The sequence below is a fragment of the Rana temporaria genome, chromosome 1 (genome assembly GCF_905171775.1).
Source record: "Rana temporaria chromosome 1, aRanTem1.1, whole genome shotgun sequence".
Classification (NCBI taxonomy): domain Eukaryota; kingdom Metazoa; phylum Chordata; class Amphibia; order Anura; family Ranidae; genus Rana; species Rana temporaria.
This window is the reverse complement of record NC_053489.1, coordinates 685,042,366-685,061,590: the sequence shown is the minus strand read 5'-3', so window position 1 is coordinate 685,061,590 and position 19,225 is coordinate 685,042,366. Positions and strand designations below refer to the sequence as shown.

The 19,225-nt window shown below is 50.6% G+C and overlaps 1 protein-coding gene across 3 annotated transcripts in view; it reads right to left on the bottom strand.

Moving 5' to 3' along the window:
• The window catches only part of LOC120924702, a 60,476-nt gene that overhangs the window by 20,231 nt on the left and 21,020 nt on the right, over positions 1-19,225 (bottom strand). For 2 of the 3 annotated variants that reach the window (XM_040335716.1, XM_040335714.1), the window contains 3 exons: positions 10,457-10,507; positions 10,143-10,193; positions 1,421-1,471 (listed from right to left, as the gene is read on the bottom strand). In XM_040335716.1, the coding sequence (XP_040191650.1) occupies positions 1,421-1,471; positions 10,143-10,193; positions 10,457-10,507 (153 nt within the window). The remainder of the gene's footprint in view (positions 1-1,420; positions 1,472-10,142; positions 10,194-10,456; positions 10,508-19,225) is intronic. The other variant, XM_040335715.1, reaches the window with a different exon arrangement.

Sequence of the window (19,225 nt, the reverse complement as noted above, 5' to 3'; positions counted from 1 at the left end):
CATGTGTCGCAACCTTAGCAACCAGTGATATCACCGGCTCTATTCATTTGCTGGAAATACATTTTTGGCTGTGTAAACAAAGTGGCATCGAAAGCGATGACATCATTCACCAAATATGGCCAAATGATCATACTTTGTCAATGACATCACTGCATATACCCCGCCCCTTTGTGTATATTACCGGTGAGGACCTGAGCTGTCATTTGTGGCAAGTGTAGTGAGAGAATTTAATGTCGGTGGCTTTTTTTTTTGGGAGGCAGTATTTGGGGGCCTCCATATTCTAATAAGCCCCCCCACAGACCGGGCCAGGGCTGTGGGGTAAAGACTCTTGTCCTTATCAATATGAGGACAAAGTGCAATCGGGAAACCCCCTTGTAAGGTACCCCCCCTCATGTTAAGGACACGTAGCCTGGTATGGGGAGATGGGGGTGCAAGCTCTTACCCCATTTCCTTTCCTGGCATGCTTAGATAAGGGTTTTCCATGGATTTTGGGGGGGGGGCAATAAAGTTCCCCAACCCCTCCTCAAACCAAACCCAGGCTCATCCCTACTTTCTTAAATTTCTGTCCTCGGGGGTCCTATATTTCTGTCCTTGGGGGTCCTATATTTCTGTCCTTGGGGATCCTATATTTCTGACCTTGGGGGTCTTACCTTTATGTCCTCAGGGAGTCTTATATTTCTGTCCTTAGGGGTCCTATATTTCTCTCTTTGGGGTCCTATATTTCTATCCTTGGGGGTCTTATATTTCTGACTTCGGGAGTCTTATAATTCTGTCCTTGGGGGGTCATACATTTCTGTCCTTGGGGGTCTTATATTTCTGTCCTTGGGGGACTAATATTTCTGTACTCGGGGTCTTATATTTCTGTCCTTGGATGTCATATTTCTCTCCTTGGGGGGTCTTACATTTCTGAAATTGGGGATCCAATTTTTCTATCCAGGGGGGTCTTATATTTCTGTCCTTGGGGGTCTTATATTTCTGTCCCCAGGGGTTCTTATATTTCTGTCCCCAGGGGTTCTTATATTTCTGTCCTTGGGGTCCTAAATTTTTGTCCTTTGAGGTCTTATGTTTTTGTCTTTGGGAGTATTATATTTCTGTCCTTGGGGGTCTTACATTTCTGTCCTTGGGGGTCCTATATTTCTTTCCTCGGGGGTCTTACATTTATGTCCTTGGGGGTCCTATATTTCTGTCCTTGGGGGTCTTACATTTTTGTGCTCAGGGGTTCGATATTTCTGTCCTGGGGGTCCTATATTTCTGCCCTTGGGGGTTTTACATTTCTGTCCTTGGGGGTCCTATATATTTGTGACATTGTGGGCCTTACATTTCTGTCCTCGGGGGTCTTATCTTTCTGTCCTCCGGGGTCCCTGTAAAAGCAGAACTCGGAGCAAGCACAGATCAACTACGCATGCGTGGTTTGCTTCACCTGTAAAATATTTCTTGACGTTTCCCAGCCAGTCCTGTGATTTAGTCACATCTGCCAGAAAGAACACATTGGTTATTGACCTGACTTTTATCCATTCATATAAGTAATACAGTTTGGTCAGAGACCCGCCCCTTAATGAGCTTGTAACGGTCACCACCGTTTACGACCTTCCATCCCATCCAAGACAGCTTATCGACACTCCAACCCACAGGACCCGATCCATATCAATTCCCCAGAATCAAGACGAGACACGCAGCTCTGTACTTGTTCCAAATGTCATACTTTAATGGTTTATACAGTACAAGGCATTAAAGCAACAATGAGATCTCCACCCCCCCTAATCACACACTAAGGCTAATTACTAAACATTCCTTAATTAACAGCATAACAAACAAAACCCCATAACACACTGAGTTCCCTAGGCAGACGTTCCGTCTCCGCATTCAGCTTGACACCTATTCACACCTCTGAGCATCACTAGGCTTTAGACAGTGTTATCACACATAAACAGTATTTAGCATGCATAATTAGAGTTCTGGGAGCAGACCTGGGTTAACACCTTTACACAAGGACAATGAAATGTCTTCCAGGCCCTGACTCAATTAGCATGTCACTAGTCAGGGCTAAGCATAGACATGAGTCATAGAATATTCTTTGCAGGCATTAAGGAATATACTGTAAATCACTGTCCACGCCAAACCAATCCAACATGTGTACCCCATCTCCTGGCTCAATCTGTGCCCAAAAGTGACTCCTGTTACATGGCTCCCTCCTTGTGGAACACTCCGGCAGACCCGGCTTGATCCTTTTCGGGTCAACTTGGGGATGTCCGGAACTAGGAGGCCGGGATAAACCATCAGCATTGCCATTTGGCTTACCAGGTCGGTAGCTGATGGTGAAGGTGAATAATGGAATTCAGTTCTGGAACAGTCACTTGCTTTGCTCTCTCAATGGCTCCCAAAACCTGTTGCTGATGCTCTTGGGACAGATAAGGCAGCACCTGGATGCAAATCCCATTTCATCTTTTGACAATTTCGGCCTGTTTGTGCATTTCAATGTTCAAGCCACGGGACATCTCATAATACATGACGTAGTGTCGTTGCATCTCTGATTTCTCACTGGCCAACTTGTCACATTCCCATTTTAGACTGTGATATTGTGCCGGATCTACAGTACATGTCAGGGAAGGTAGTCTTACCCGGGTCTCAGCAGCAAGCGAGTTGGTTCCAGCAACGCGGGTCGGGGCACAGGTAGTCACTGTTTGGGCTTCAGCGGGACACATCGGGGCGTACGCAGAAACAAGGGGGGCCAAATCATTCCCCAGTAGTACATCTGCTGGCAAATCCTTCATCACCCCCACATTCTCATGTCCCGAACCAACCCCCCAATCCAGGTGAACCCGGGCAACGGGTAGCCGGAAGACGGTGCCTCCCGCTACTCTTACGGCTACGGTGTCTCCGGTGTGCTGGCTCTCTGGGATGAGTTTCTTCTGTAGCAGGGTCATGGTAGCACCAGTATCACATAGTCCATTGGCTACCTTTCCATTGACCCGGACAGTCTGCCTGTGTTGCTGCCTGTTGTCCTGGTTAGCTGCTTGTATCGGATCTGCTTTGTGCAGAACGCCCCAATGTTCTTCCTCCTCAACGCAGTGGGCCGCAGGCATGGATGTGCGGGGGTTCCCCCTTTCTGGCTGTCTCCATGACTGTGACTGCCTGGGTGGATTCAATGGACAGTCTAGCTTTCTGTGTCCTACCTGTTTACACCCAAAACACCTGATGGACTGTGAGTAGTCCTGGGAGTTGAACCTGGGCTGCTGAGAATAAGTGGCCGCTGGAGGTGGTGTTGTAGGACGGTCCGACTGGGGTTTGTAGGCAATAGCCGGCGGGGGGTGCCGCTGATCGATAATCCACCCGAGCTGTGGTCTTGACCACAGAGTTATCCAGTTTGCGGGCGTCTGTGTATTCGTCCGCCAGGCGAGCTGCTTCAGACAAGGAGAAAGGGTTTCTTGTACAAAGGTTTTTATTGAAGAAAAAATAAAATAAATGCACAGCAGGAGAAAGGGTTTCTGTCCCGGACCCACTCTGACTTCCCGGGACAGTTTGTCAAAGAAGTGCTCCAGCAGGAACACCTGCAGCACCTCTTCCCCGGATTCTGCTTGGCATCCATCGACCCAGTGGGATGCTGTGCGGTGTAGGCAGCATGCCGACTCGGTATTTGAGTCTCCAGTCTGCTTGCTCGTCTCTCGGAACCGCGTCCGGTATGCCTCCGGTGTGACGGCATACCTGGCCAAAAGTGCTTCTTTTACCAGTCCATAGTTCATAATATCCTTGTCTGGGATGGCCCTGAACGCTTCACTGGCTCGACAATTTCCCAGACAAAATGGTAACCCATTCCTCTGTGGGCACCCGGTGTAGGGCACATTGCCGCTCAAAATCAGCAAGGTACCCATCAATCTCCCCTTCAGTTTCAATGAAGTTCTTAAAAGCAGCAAAATGTATCTTTCTCCTTTCAGTTGGTGCTGCTGTGACTTCTGCTGCTGCAGAACCTCTTTGCCGTAGCCAATTTGCGTCCACAGCAGCTATAACTCGGTCTATGATCTCCATTGGAGGGTTAGGACCATAGTGTGCCAGTCTTAGTTTGACAGCCCGATCAAAGCTTGCCTCCTCCGGGGTCCTGTCTGTTAAGTTGAGTTTTTCCGCTCCATCCATTTGGACAAGTTCTGTGATCACGTTCATCTTCTTATGGTTGCTGGCTGGTCTGCCACGGTTCTCCAGTAGTCCTTGTAGCTGTCCTTTAAGCGATGGAATTATCCCGCTGCTAGCCACCAATTGTAACGGTCACCACCGTTTACGACCTTTTTATCCTATCCAAGACAGCTTATCGACACTCCAACCCACAGGACCCGATCCATATCAATTCCCCAGAATCAAGACGAGACACGCAGCTCTGTACTTGTTCCAAATGTCATACTTTAATGGTTTCTTCTCAGCTTTTTATACAGTACAAGGCATTAAAGCAACAATGAGATATCCACCCCCCTAATCACACACTAAGGCTAATTACTAAATGTGACGGTAGTAGAAAATATCCCCGTCAAGCATTCCCTTCTTCTCTGATAAAAGAAAATCACCCAATATTCCACGAGTAGAAATATTCCTGGAATCGCCGAATAATCCATACATGAGCCAAAGCTCACAATGGCCCCCCTTTTTCTCCCTGCTCCGGCAACTCGGTTGGACCTTTCCTGGTCCAGTAGGGTTGACGGGTTCAGAGCTTTTAGTCCGAGGTTAACTCCGTTTGGCGTGACAATCCATTGGCATTCCCGTTTTGCTTGCCTGGGCGATAATGAATCGCAAAGTCATAGGGCTGTAAGGCCAAGCTCCAGCGTAGCAAACGGGCGTTGTCCCCTGAAACCCGGTTAAGCCACACCAAGGGGTTGTGATCGGTGATGAGGGTGAAAGCCCGGCCATAAAGGTAAGGTGTGAGCTTTTTGAGTGCCCATACCAAGGCCAAACACTCTTTGTCAATGGTGGGGTAACTGACCTCCCTTGGCAACAGCTTCCGACTCAGGTATGCCACCGGGTCGTCAGATCACACGCCGGTCAGTCCCCAAGTCTTTGTGCGATCTGCAGAGTCACCAGAAGTCAGTGTGAAGACGGCGGATGGGTCTGTGCGCCGCCGTCTAGGTGTCCCGCTATGGGAGGGGGCAGGTTATGGCTCTGAAGTGACAATCACAGGAGATTCATAAAAAAAAGAAAAATGTATATTTGTTGAAATGCTGTAGCACTGGTGCTCAGAGTCTGGGGGGAGGGATCAGTGCCCCATAGGGTCAGCCACCACCTGCTCCCTCCGCAGACGCCGGTTCTCCTCTTTGAGCTTCTCCAGCTCCATCTCCTGTTAATGGAGCCTGGGGGGGTCGGCCTGCTGTGACCTCAGGAGGTTGTTCTCCTCCTCCATGCGGCTTATGCACTTCTCCAGCTCCATGTACTCACGGATCAGCTCCTGCTTGCTCATGTCCTGCAGGCTCTCCACGTGGTACTTCTCGTAGGTCTCGGAAAAGTCCTTCTGCAGGAACTTGGTGGTGTTGTAAGGGGCCATTGGTTGGCCCTTGGCGAACATCTCGGCCTGCATCTTGGACGCCTGCTGCGACTCCCTCTCCTCCAGTCGCTTCTTCTCCTCCCAGGTCAGCTTGTTATACGGCTTCCAGGACCTCTTCTTCTTGGAGGGTAGCTGGCGTGCCTCTTTCTGCCCAGCTCCCTCCAGGGCCCCTCCGGCTCATGGCTGTCGCCCACCCGGCTGTCTCTTAATCCCCGGGCGGTTTTTCCGTTACCCATGACCAGCTGACAATGGTGTTTCCTGTTGTCCGTAATAACAGATTGTACCATGAGGGCTTCGTAAAGGGTGCCCAATGGTTCTTCCTGACCCAGCTCCTGGGGATCCCAAGCCGAGGATAACTGGCATGCCCATTCCACGTAAGAGTCTTTCGTGGTTTTGCGTGAGTCCCTGAACTTCTGTCGGTAGGACTCTGGGGTTACTGCATAACGAGCCAGGAGCACTTCTTTAACCCTGGCCTAGCTATGGATCTCCTGCTCTGGCACGGTCCGGAAAGCATCAGAAGCTTTGCCTGACAGTTTGCCTGACAATATTGAAACCCACTCTCCTCTAGCTATTCGGTGCAGGTTACATTGTCGCTCAAAATCTGCCAGGTAGTTATCAATTTCACAGTCTTTTTCATCAAAAGCTTTAAAAGCGCTAAACGGAATCTTCCTTGTGTCTGCTGTGCTGTACTCACTGTTTGGAGAATGTGCGGCTGCTTGTTGGACTGCTGCCAGTTTTAACTGGAGCTCTGCGTCTCTTATTTGTTTAGCCTTCTTCGCTAACAGGTCCATCACTTTCAGCACCACATCCGCCGTTGGGTTCGGACCGAACCATGCTAGCTTCTCTCTCATTACCTTGTTGGCTGGTTTTGTTGCTAGCAATCCTTCCACAAACTTCCAGTAGTTCTTTCAGTGTATTTCTTTTAAGCCGGGTGTACCAGCCTTCCATTCACTGTTCCCAGTGTCTGCTTGGAATCCTGGTGTAAAGGAAAGTAGAAGGGAAAATCCCGCTGCTGCCAACCAGTTGTGACGGTAGTAGAAAATATCCCCGTCAAGCATTCCCTTCTTCTCTGATAAAAGAAAATCACCCAATATTCCACGAGTAGAAATATTCCTGGAATCGCTGAATAATCCATACATGAGCCAAAGCTTAATGCTGGAAGAGACACACTTTAATGGCAGCATTCTGCTAGTTATATACAGTTTACAAGCTAATCATCAATCAAAGAACAATGAAATCTCCACCCCCTTTTCACACACTGGGACTGCCATACAGATTATAGGTAGACACTCTGGTGCATACGCTTAAAGATACGACGGCGCGGATTCGGACTTACGACGGCATATCTACTGATACGCCCGTCGTAAGTTTACCTGAATCTAGCCCATATAGGTAGATTCACATACAATGGCCTAAAATTAGGTTGGCCTAGCCTAGTCTTTTTAGGCTACACCGCCGTAAATTTTTTAGGCTAGTAGTGATTCACAAACCACTTACCTGTTAATTTTCGGCGGCGTAGCCTAAAACGATCGGGCATAAGCGAGCCTAATTCAAATGACTTGTTTGGGGGCGTGTACTATGGAAATGAGGCTTGACCTCACGTTTTTCGACGTTCTTGCGTACTGCGCATGCGCCGGGCGACTACATTTCCCAGGGCGCATTGCGGCTAAGTTCGCCGTACGGGCCTATTGATTTCGACACGGATGTAAACGACGTAACTCCCGATTCGCGGACGACTTACGCAAACGACGCAAAAAATTCGAACCTCGCGGCGGGAACGGCGGCCATACTTAACAATAGTTAGTCCACTAGAGCATAGCTCTAAATTTAGGTGGCCTATCCCTTACGGAAACGACGTAACTCGACGGTGTAGGCCCGGCGTACGCTCGTAAATCGTTGTGAATCGGCGTATCCCCTCATTTACATAATCTAGGCCGGCCGCAATGGAAGCGCCATCTAGCAGTGACAAAAGAAACATTGCAACCTAAGATAGAACGGCGCAAGCCAGCCTATCTTAGAAATGTTTAAGTGTATCTCTGTTTGAGAATACACTTAAACATAGGCCGGCTTAGATTCAGAGTTAGGTCGGCTTATCTGTAGATAAGCCGGCCTAACTCTTTGTGAATCTACCTAATAGTTTATAAATATTACGCAGGAAGGAGAGAAATACAAAGTAACATTGTTCATAAATTTTGATCAGACCGGAGATAGAGAGATGCAAAGTAACATTGTTTATAAACGTCGTTCAGATGTTCAGATACAAAGTAATGCCTTGTACACACGATCAGGATTTTGCCCAGGCCAAATCACATCAGAATTCCAATGGAATCTTCTTAAAATGATCCAAACTAATATCACGAAAGGACAAATCTCTGAACTATATGATAAACTGGGCACTAAAGCCATAAGTCAAAATGGGGCCTCCAAGAGCCGAGAAAGATGGGAAAAAGACATTGGGTTATTAACCTCGGAGCAGTGGAACGAGATTTTACATAGAGGGACATTGGTGTCAATCGCTCCAGCACAGAGACTGTCCCACATATTTCTACTGCACCGGGTTTATTATACCCCTAAAAAAATGTTTTTATTAGGTTGGAACCAGAGTGATAAATGCCCCAGGTGTAACACACCAGGGGACCTTATTCATATGTTCTGGAGATGCCCCAAGCTTTTTAGATATTGGACGGAAGTGATAAATAGGATTAATAAAATCTTCAAGACCTCTTTAGAGCCGGAAGTTAGAACCTGCCTGTTAGGAGGTATGGAAGACCATAGAATCTCTGAAGGAGCTTTGGAAAGTGTACTTAGGTGCCTATTCCAAGCCCGGAAGTTAATAGCACAGAGATGGCAAGCGCATGCTCCTCCAACTGTTGAGAACTGGTTCGAAAACCATTAATGCTTTGATCTGGTGCGAGAGGGTGGCCTTTATTAAACAAGGAAACTATAAGAGATTTAGAAGAGTGTGGGGGCCTTGGCTAAGAGAAATGGGATTCCCTTTGGACAGATAACCCCTATATGGGGTCCGAAAATCCCCTCACCTTAGATATCGTTACATTTTTCTACATCCAGAGACTAACGACAAAGAGAAATCAAGGGTTCCCTGTTCTGTTTTGCTCCTGGCTTGGCTTCTTGATATGTCCTTTGGACTTTCTTTTTCCTTTTTCCCTCTTATTTTATCTCCTTTAACCACTTGCTGACGGCCGTACGACTTTGTACGGCCGCAGCGCGGCTCCCAATCTCTAACAGGCCGTCTTTTTACAGCCGCCCCTTTGCACGTTCCCCCCGGAGAAGGTAGGGAGGGGATATTCTAACTCACTCAATTCACAAATTGTAAGTTTGTTTATAAACATGTATAAAAATGTATCACCTGTATGTAACCAAACACATTTTTTTAAAAGAAAAGAAAATGGAAAATAATAAAGAGAAATTAAGATAAAAAATAATTCCCGAGGGAGCTGCGGTGGCTCAACGCGATTGGCACTGCGCTGACAAGCCATTCACCTCTGCAGCTAGGGGTTCGGATCCCGGTCTCGGCTACATGTGAATTAAGTTTGGTGGTCTCAGCCCGGCTCCCGGTGGGTGTGCTATGCGAGGTAAGCCTGCGCTTAGTACACCCACCCCCCTCCCACAAAAACCACCACACTTACACGCACTCGAAATTGGGTTAACATGCACGCATTTTGACCACGCGGTCTCTAAAAAGAGAGGCGAAGGACTGACGGGGCTGGTTGAGCGGGCAAATCCTCTCACTCCCTTATAGGGAGTCCCTCTGCCCAGTTGGGCTTCAAAGCCCAGTGTACGGGGGTGTACGGGGAGGGGGTGTACGGGAGGTGTACGGGGAGGGGGTGTACGGGGAGGGGGTGTACAGGGAGGGGGTGTATGGGGAGGGGGTGTATGGGGGTGTACGGGGGGTGTACGGGGAGGGGGTGTGAGGGGGTGTACGGGGGCCTGACTACATGTGTGCCATGGTCGGCGTCCAGGGGACCTACGGCTGGCTGGTACCGGGTCCCCAAATCCGAGAGATCAGGCACAAAAAGGTGACTTGAGTATAAGCCGAGGGGGACATTTTCAGCACAAAAAATGTGCTTAAAAACCTTGGCTTATACTCGAGTATATACGGTATGTGTTACTTTATCTCATACAATGACAAAGTTATTGCTAAATTGAAATGTAAAAATTGCTCTGCTCTATGGTGGGTGTACAGAGAGGGGGTGTACAGGGAGGGGGTGTACGGGGGGTGTACAGGGAGGGGGTGTACGGGGGGTGTACAGGGAGGGGGTGTACGGGGAGGGGGTTACGGGAGGTGTACGAGGAGGGGGTGTACGGGGGGTGTACAGGGAGGGGGTGTACGGTGGGTGTACAGGGAGGGGGTGTACGGGGGGTGTACGGGGAGGGGGTGTACGGGGGTGTACAGGGAGGGGGTGTACGGGGAGGGGGTGTACGGGGGTGTACGGGAGGTGTACAGGGAGGGGGTGTACGGTGGGTGTACAGGGAGGGGGTGTACGGGGGGTGTACGGGGAGGGGGTGTACGGGAGGTGTACGGGGAGGGGGTGTACGGGGAGGGGGTGTATGGGGGGCGGGGGGGCTGAACAGAATGAAATATACATCTTGAATTTGTACGTACTTTTCCAGAAACCTCCGGCGTCTTTCAAATAGTCTTGTGGTCTTTGAAGCCCTGCCAGACAACATACACAGGTCAGAGATCTCAGTTTTCTCCAATGCAGTGAATCAATACAGGTTAGTCACCTAAATGTCCCAATTTCCCAATTTTCCCATCATGCAATGCAGTAAAGACCGATCAACCCCACAGCTCAGGTCCCCCCTCCCCCGACCTGATTTCTGCTGATCAGAGGGTCACAACACGCCAATACAGAGAGAGAGATTGAGTTAGCACTACTAGTTATAATAAAATATACATTTTAAAGCAAAAATACATACCTTCCCAGAATTCCTCGCTTTTGTTCAGCCACTCTTGTACTCCAGGCACCCCTGCCAGACAACATAGACAGCTTAGTGACATCACATTTCTCCATTATACATGCAGGGCCCCAGCCATGAGCCAGAGTGTAGTTTAACAGGGGGAGTACAACTGGGGGGGTCTGTAGTGGAGAAGGATCTGGGGGTTTTAGTTGATCATAAGCTCAATAATGGCATGCAATGCCAAGCTGCGGTTTCCAAAGCGAGCAAAGTCCTTTCTTGTATTAAGAGAGGTATGGACTCCAGAGACAGAGATATAATTTTGCCCCTGTACAAATCATTAGTAAGACCTCATCTGGAATATGCAGTTCAGTTTTGGGCACCAGTTCTCAAAAAGGATATAGGAGAACTGGAGAAAGTGCAGAGAAGGGCAACCAAACTGATAAGAGGCATGGAGGAGCTCAGCTATGAGGAAAGATTAGAGGAACTACATTTATTCACTCTTGAGAAGAGGAGAATAAGGGGGGATATGATCAACATGTACAAATATATAAGAGGTCCATACAGTGAACTTGGTGTTGAGTTATTCACTTTACGGTCATCACTGAGGACAAGGGGGCACTCTTTACGTCTAGAGGAAAAGAGATTTCACCTCCAAATACGGAAAGGTTTTTTCACAGTAAGAGCTGTGAAAATGTGGAACAGACTCCCTCCAGAGGTGGTTCTGGCCAGATCAGTAGATTGCTTTAAGAAAGGTCTGGATTCTTTCCTAAATGTACAGAATATAACTGAGTACTAAGATTTGTAGGTAAAGTTGATCCAGGGTAAATCCGATTGCCTCTCGGGGGATCAGGAAGGAATTTTTTCCCCTGCTGTAGCAAATTGGATCATGCTCCGCTGGGGTTTTTTGCCTTCCTCTGGATCAACTGTGGGTATGAAGTTGGGTGTATAGGATTTTACTGTGTTTTTTTATTTTGTTTTTTGTGGTTGAACTGGATGGACTTGTGTCTTTTTTCAACCTGACTAACTATGTAACTATGTAACTATGTAACCGAATTCTGACACTTCGCTCCTACATGTAAAAATCATCATTTTTTTTTGCTCGAAAATTACACAGAACCCCCAAACACTATGGCCCGGATTCAGAAAGCAGTTACGACGGCGTATCTCCAGATACGCCGTCGTAACTCTGAGTGCAGGCCGTCGCATCTCGGCGTCTGATTCATAGAATCAGATACGCCTCAATGTTGCCTAGATACGAGCGGCGTAAGTCTCCTACGTCGTCGTATCTTAGGGTGCAATATTTACGCTGGCCGCTAGGGGCGCTTCCCTAGACTTCCGCGTCGAATATGCAAATTAGGTAGATACGCCGATTCAGAAACCTACGTCCGCCCGGCGCATTTTTTGACGTCGTTTACGTAAGGCTTTTTCCGGCGTAAAGTTACCCCTCATAAAGCACGGGTAAGTCATATTAGGTATGGATGTCGGAAAGGAACGAACAGCGTCGTATTTTATGTCGTTTGCGTAAGTCGTTCGCGAATAGGGCTGTACGTAAGTTACGCTCACGTCGAAAGCATTGACAGTTTGCGGTGTAATTTGGAGCATGCGCACTTGGAAAACGTTCACGGACGGCGCATGCGCCGTTCATAAGAAAACGTCAATTACGTGGGGTCACAAGTAATTTAAATAAAACACGCCCACATCATCCACCTTTGAATTAGGCGGGCTTATGCCGACACATTTACACAATGCCGCCGTAACTTAGGGAGTAAGTTCTTTCTGAATACGGAACTTGCACCCTAAGTTACGGCGGCGTAGTGTATCTGAGATACGCTATGTCCGCCGATAGATACGAAAATGTATCTGAATCCGGGCCTATACATTTATTTTTAGCAGAGACCCTAGAGAATACAATGGCGGCAACTTTTTATCTCGCACAGTATTTGCACAGATATATTGTCCGACTCTAGATATATTGTCCTAGATTGGTGTTTTTTTCTCCCCAGACTTTGCCCAGAGAGGGGGTAGTGTTGGAAGTTCCTTTGCCTCCCAGACCTGCTATCTGGGGAGTCCTGGGGTCTTTGCTAGGGTTGTCTCGATACCAGTATCGGTTTCGAGAAAGATCCCGAGCATTTGCTCGAGTACTTGTACTCAGGCAAATGCTCCGATGCTTCACCCGATACCTGGACAGTCAGGGTGATCAGTGCTGTGGGGGAGTTACAAGCACAGATCACCGCTGACTGTCCTCATATTCTCCTCCATTCCCCCTCCATTCTGCTGCTGTACCCCTCCATGTCCCCCTCCATGCTACCGCCGTGTCCCCCCATGCTGCTGTCATGTCCTCCTCCGTCCTGCTGCCGTGTCCTCCCTCCGTCCTCCTGCCGTGTCCTCCCTCCGTGCTGCCGCCATGTCCCCCCATGCTGCCGTTATGTCCCCCTCCGCCCTGCTGCCGTGTCCCCCCTCCATGCTACCGCCCTGTCCCCCATGCTGCTTTCATGTCCCCCTCCGTCCTGCTGCTGTGTCCTCCCTCCGTCCTGCTGCCGTGTCCTCCCTCTGTGCTACCGCCGCATCCCCCCATGCTGCCGTCATGTCCCCCTCCGTCCTGCTGCCGTGTCCCCCCTTCCGTGCTGCCGCCGTGTCCCCCCCTCCTGCTGCCGTGTCCCCCCATGCTGCCGTCATGTCCCCCTCCGTCCTGCTGCCGTGTCCTCCCTCCGTCCTGCTGCCGCCGGGTCCTCCCTCCGTCCTGCTGCCGCCGTGTCCCCCCATGCTGCCATCATGTCCCCTTCCGTCCTGCTGCTGTGTCCTCCCTCCGTGCTGCCGCCGTGTCCCCCCATGCTGCCGTCATGTCCCCCTCCGTCCTGCTGCCGTGTCCTCCCTCCATCCTGTTGTCGCCAGGTCCTGCCTCCGTGTCCCCCCATTCTGCCGTCATGTCCCCCTCCGTCCTGCTGCTGTGTCCTCCCTCCGTGCTGCCACCGTGTCCCCCCATGCTGCCGTCATGTCCCCCTCCGTCCTGCTGCTGTGTCCTCCCTCCGTGCTGCCACCGTGTCCCCCCATGCTGCCGTCATGTCCCCCTCCGTCCTGCTGCCGTGTCCTCCCTCCGTCCTGCTGCCGTGTCCTCCCTCCGTCCTGCTGCCGTGTCCTCCCTCCGTCCTGCTGCCGCTGTGTCCCCCCATGCTGCCGTCATGTCCCCCTCCGTCCTGCTGCCGTGTCCTCCCTCCGTGCTGCCACCGTGTCCCCCCATGCTGCCGTAATGTCCCCCTCCGTCCTGCTGCTGTGTCCTCCCTCCGTGCTGCCACCGTGTCCCCCCATGCTGCCGTCATGTCCCCCTCCGTCCTGCTGCCGTGTCCTCCCTCCGTCCTGCTGCCGTGTCCTCCCTCCGTCCTGCTGCCGTGTCCTCCCTCCGTCCTGCTGCCGCTGTGTCCCCCCATGCTGCCGTCATGTCCCCCTCCGTCCTGCTGCTGTGTCCTCCCTCCATTCTGCCGCCGTGTCCCCCCATGCTGCCGTCATGTCCCCCTCCGTCCTGCTGCTGTGTCCTCCCACCGTGTCCCCCCTCCGTTCTCCTCCTCCACCCCCCCTCGATCTGTCAGGATGGAGAGCGGAGGTAGGAGCCGGTAAACCCGGCTCCTACCTTTTCCAAATGTACAGAGCCAGTGATCACTGACTCTGTACATTCATATAACTGAAACATTGTAACCTGTTTACGATGTTTCAGTTTATGAATGGAGAGAAGCCGCTGTCTTCTCTCCTTTCATTTTCAGCGCAGCTGAAGCTGATGATAAAAGGGACTGGGGAATCTGTGTCCTTAGTCCCTTTCCTAGTCTCAGAGGGGAGATATCAGGACCCCTGATATCTCACCAAAGCCCCCCAACAGGGCTGATAAAAAATAAAATAAAAAAGGAATTGCAATATATAATAAAAAAATGAATTGTAAAAAATGTAATAAAAAACACACTGACACTGCCCCCCCCCACCCCCTTAAAAAAATAAAGCATTGTAAAAAATGTTAAAAAAAAATAAAATAAAAAAATATTGTAAAATTGTAAAAAAAATAAAAAAAACTACTGACACATGTGCCACTGTCACATGAGATTTTAAAAAAGTACCGGTAATCGGTATCGGCGAGTACTTGATAAAAAGTATCGGTACTTGTACTCGGTCCTAAAAAAGTGGTATCGGGACAACCCTAGTCCTTGCCTCCCGAACCTACTATCTGGGGAGGAAGTGAGTCCAGGGGTCCTTACCTCCCGAACCAGCTATCTGGGGAGGAGGTGAGTCCAGGGGTCCTTACTTCCCGAACCTGCTATCTGGGGAGGAGGTGTGTCCAGGGGTCCTTACCTCCCAGACCTGCTATCTGGGGAGGAGGTGAGTCCAGGGGTCCTTACTTCCCGAACCTGCTATCTGGGGAGGAGGTGAGTCCAGGGGTCCTTACTTCCCGAACCTGCTATCTGGGGAGGAGGTGAGTCCAGGGGTCCTTACCTCCCAGACCTGCTATCTGGGGAGGAGGTGAGTCCAGGGGTCCTTACCTCCCAGACCTGCTATCTGGGGAGGAGGTGAGTCCAGGGGTCCTTACCTCCCAGACCTGCCATCTGTGGAGGAGGTGAGTCCAGGGGTCCTTACTTCTCGAACCTGCTATCTGGGGAGGAGGTGAGTCCAGGGGTCCTTACCTCCCGAACATGCTATCTGGGGAGGAGGTGAGTCCAGGGGTCCTTACCTCCCAGACCTGCTATCTGGGGAGGAGGTGAGTCCAGGGGTCCTTACCTCTCAGACCTGCTGCCTGGAGAGTATATAAATAAGGGAGGTCCACTGCAAGCTTCTTAGATACCTTCTCTAAAGGGTAAGCTAATACTGAAGAAGAATTCTGCTTAATCAGTTTCTGGTCTCAAATCAAAGGTCCACTTCTACCAATTGCTGGTCTCAGCTCATAGGTCAGCTTCTGCCAACTGCTGGTTTCAAATCAAAGGGCGACTACTACTAATGGCTGCTTCAGCTCAAAGGTCTACTTATACCAACTGCGGGTCTCAACTCAAAAGTGCATGTCCGCTAATATCTGGTCTCAGCTGAAAGGTCCATGACTAACAATTTCTGATCTTAACTCAAAAGGTCACTTCTACGAAATGCTGCGGCTAAAAAAATTGTCTGAACGCATCGGTCAGACGGCCACCTTCTCCGCCGCTCCTTCTGTGACTGACCGAAGCCTCAGCAACACGTTGTCCAGGACCTGGATTTTGTAACCCCCCAGTCTCTGGGAACGCATTGCACAGACCTTTCTGCAAGGCCTCCTGAAGATGTTTCATCTTCTGCTCCCTCTGCGCCGGCATGATAAGCTCCGCAACCTTATTCTTGTAACGTGGATCAAGGAGAGTTGCCAGCCAGTAATGATCCCTCTCCTTGATAGCACGAATACGAGGATCCTTCCGCAGGCTTTGCAGGATCAGGGAGGCCATGCAGCGTAGGTTTGCTGAGGCATTCGGTGTGGAGTCCTCTGGGTCACTGAGGACGACATGATCCGCAGCCACCTCATCACAGCCACGTACAAGTCCATGGGTTCCTTGGGACTGTAATTGATCCCTTGAAGACTGCTGTTGATGCTGAGTGCTAGGCTCCACCTCCATGCTGACACAATCCTCCTCCTCCTCATCCTGTGTTCTAGGTGGGCAAGCAGGAACACTGTCTGGATAAAGGGGGCCTTGAGAGGTAAGGAAGTCCTCCTCTTCCTCCCTCTGTTCTGCCTCAAGGGCCCTGTCCATTATTCCACGTAACGTGTGCTCCAACATGTGAATAAGAGGGACAGTCTCACTGATGCATACACTGTCACTGCTCACCATCCTCGTGGCCTCCTCAAATGGTGACAGGACAGTGCATGCATCCCTGATCAAGGCCCACTGGCGTGGGGAAGAAAACAAGCTCCCCTGACCCAGTTCTGCTGCCATATTGGCACAGATACTCATTGATGGCCCTCTGCTGTGTGTGCAGCCGCTGCAGCATGGCTAACGTAGAGTTCTACCTGGTGGGCATGTCACAGATTAGGCGGTTCTTGGGCAGGTTGTATTGCCTTTGGAGGTCTTCCAACCAAGCACTGGCATTATATGACCATCGTAAATGCACACAGACTTTCCTGGCCTGCTTCAGGACATCCTGTAAGCCCGGGTACCTGCCCAAGAACCGCTGCACCACCAAATTAAGGACATGAGCAAAACAGGGCACATGGGTCAGTTGTCCCTGTCGCAGGGCGGAGAGGAGGATGTGCCATTGTTGCAAACCACTATTCCTGGCTTAAGCTGGCGTGGCGTCAACCATCTCTGAGCCTGCCTTTGCAGAGCTGACAGAACCTCTGCCCCAGTGTGGCTCCTGTCTCCCAAGCACACCAGCTCAAGCACCGCATGGAATCTCTTTGCCTGCGTACCTGCGTAGTCCCTTGAACGCCTACGGAGCACCGCTGGTTCCGAGGACACATCAGCACATGAAGAGGCCACAGAGGAAGAAGAAGAGGAGGGGGTGGAGGAGAGAGGTGTGTCACAACCAGTAGTAGTGTTTTGGAGGCGTTGTGGCGGAACAACCTCCAACACTACTGTACCTTGTCCTGCGTCCTTCCCAGCTGCCAGCAGAGTCACCCAATGTGCCATGAAAGATAGGTAACGTCCCTGTCCATGCCTTCTGGACCATGAATCAGCGGTAATATTCACCTTACCACTGACCGCCCTGTCCAGCGAGGCATGGACATTGCCTTCCACATGCCGGTAAAGAGCCGGAATCGCCTTCCATGAGAAAAAGTGGCGTTTGGGAACTTGCCACTGAGGTACCGCACATTCCACAAACTCACGGAAGGGGGCAGAATCTACCAACTGAAAAGGCAGCAGTTGAAGTGCTAGCAATTTAGCTAAGCTAGCATTCAACCGCTGGGCATGTGGATGGCTGGGAGAGAACTTCTTTCGGCGCTGCAGCATCTGGGGCAGGGAAATTTGTCTGGTACAATCTGCCATCGGTGTACCGATAGTAGATTGCCTGCATGTACTAGGCTGTGACACACCTACTTCTACACCTTCAGTCCTATCAGTGCAGGCTTCAGAGAGGACTGAGGGTCTAGTGGGGTAGGAGATCCCAGCTGATGAGGGGCAAGGGGAGGTCAGCTTTGTTCTTTGGTGTGGGTCTTTGATGTACGCTTGCCAACGAACTGCATGGCAGGTCGACATATGTCTGGTCAAGCATGTGGTGCCCAAGCGGGTGATGTTTTGGCGATGCGAGATACGCTTGAGACATATGTTGCAAATAGCAGAGGTGCGATCTGATGCACTCTTCTCAAAAAAGGCCCACACCAAAGAACTTTTGGAATAATACTGAGACACAGCAGCGCCCTGCACATGCGTAGCTCTACGTTGTGATGCAGTCGGTGTGCTGCCCTTAAGCTGGCCCCTGGAGGGCATCCTGCCTCGTTGGAGATGTGCCTGTGCCTCCTCCTCCTCCTCTCTCCTATCAGGCACCCACGTAGAGTCAGTGATTTCATCATCCCCTCCCTCCTCATCACTGTAGAAAACCTGGCAGTATGCTGCAGCTGGGGGAACATGACTGCCAGATTGCTGTCCTTCTTGGGCACCCCCTCTCTCTGGGCTCACGTTACTGCCTTCCTCTAGCTGTGTACCATCATCAGAGCCTTCAAAACGCTGCGCATCCTCATGCAGCATGTACCCAACACTGTGGTCAAACAGTTCGGGGGACTCCTCAGGAGGACAAGGTGGGGCTAGGAAAGGAGTGACTGATGCCATTGAGCAGAGGGAAGAGGCTGCGTCGGCAGCTGCTTTGCCAGACAAAGTAGCCTGAGCCTGGGTGAGAGAGGACGGCTTGGTCATCCACTCTACCAAGTATTCGGCATGTTGCGGCTCAACACGGCCACCTGCCGAAAACAAGGACGAGTGTGTCTAACAGCCACGTGCTGATGAAGATGCACCATGTCCACGACCAGCACTGTTGCCTCTAGACGCAGAGCCTGCTTGCCCTCGTGACTCTCTGCCTCTCCTTGTTGTCCTTCCAGACATACTAATGGCCTGTAGAGGACAAAGTCAGTACACACACCTCGTAGCTTTAGGTGCAAATTGCAGAGGACAAAGGCAGTACACACACCACGTAGCTTGTGGTGCACACTGCAGAGGACACAGGCAGTACACACTACGTAGCTTTAGATGCAATCCGCAGAGGACACGGGCAGTGCATACCAAGTAACTTTAGGTGCAAACTGCAGAGGACATGGGCAGTGCACACCGAGTAGCTTTAGGTGCAAACTGCAGAGGACACGGGCCATGCGCACCAAGTAGCTTTAGGTGCAATCTGCAGAGGACACGGGCAGTGCACACCAAGTAGCTTTAGGTGCAAACTGCAGAGGACACGGGCAGTACACACTACGTAGCTTAAGGTGCAAACTGCAGAGGACACGGGCAGTACACACCAAGTAGCTTTAGGTGCAAACTGCAGAGGACACGGGCAGTGCACACCAAGTAGCTTTATGGTGTACACTGCAGAGGACACAGACAATACACCACGTGAGAATACTGCAGCTAGCACAATCACCTGCCTGCCAGTAAATTAGGAAGAGCGAATCTAGCTAAACTATACAGCGTATAAATATATGTACAACACCTGGGATGTATATACATCCTCTACACACTGTAACTTTAACTGACTAGCCTGCCTGCTCTATCTAGCTAGAAAAAATTACACTCTCTGCAGGCGGCCTTTTATAGTGTGGGGCGTGTACTAAACCCCTGAGCCACAATTGGCCAAACCACCCTGGCTTTGGCC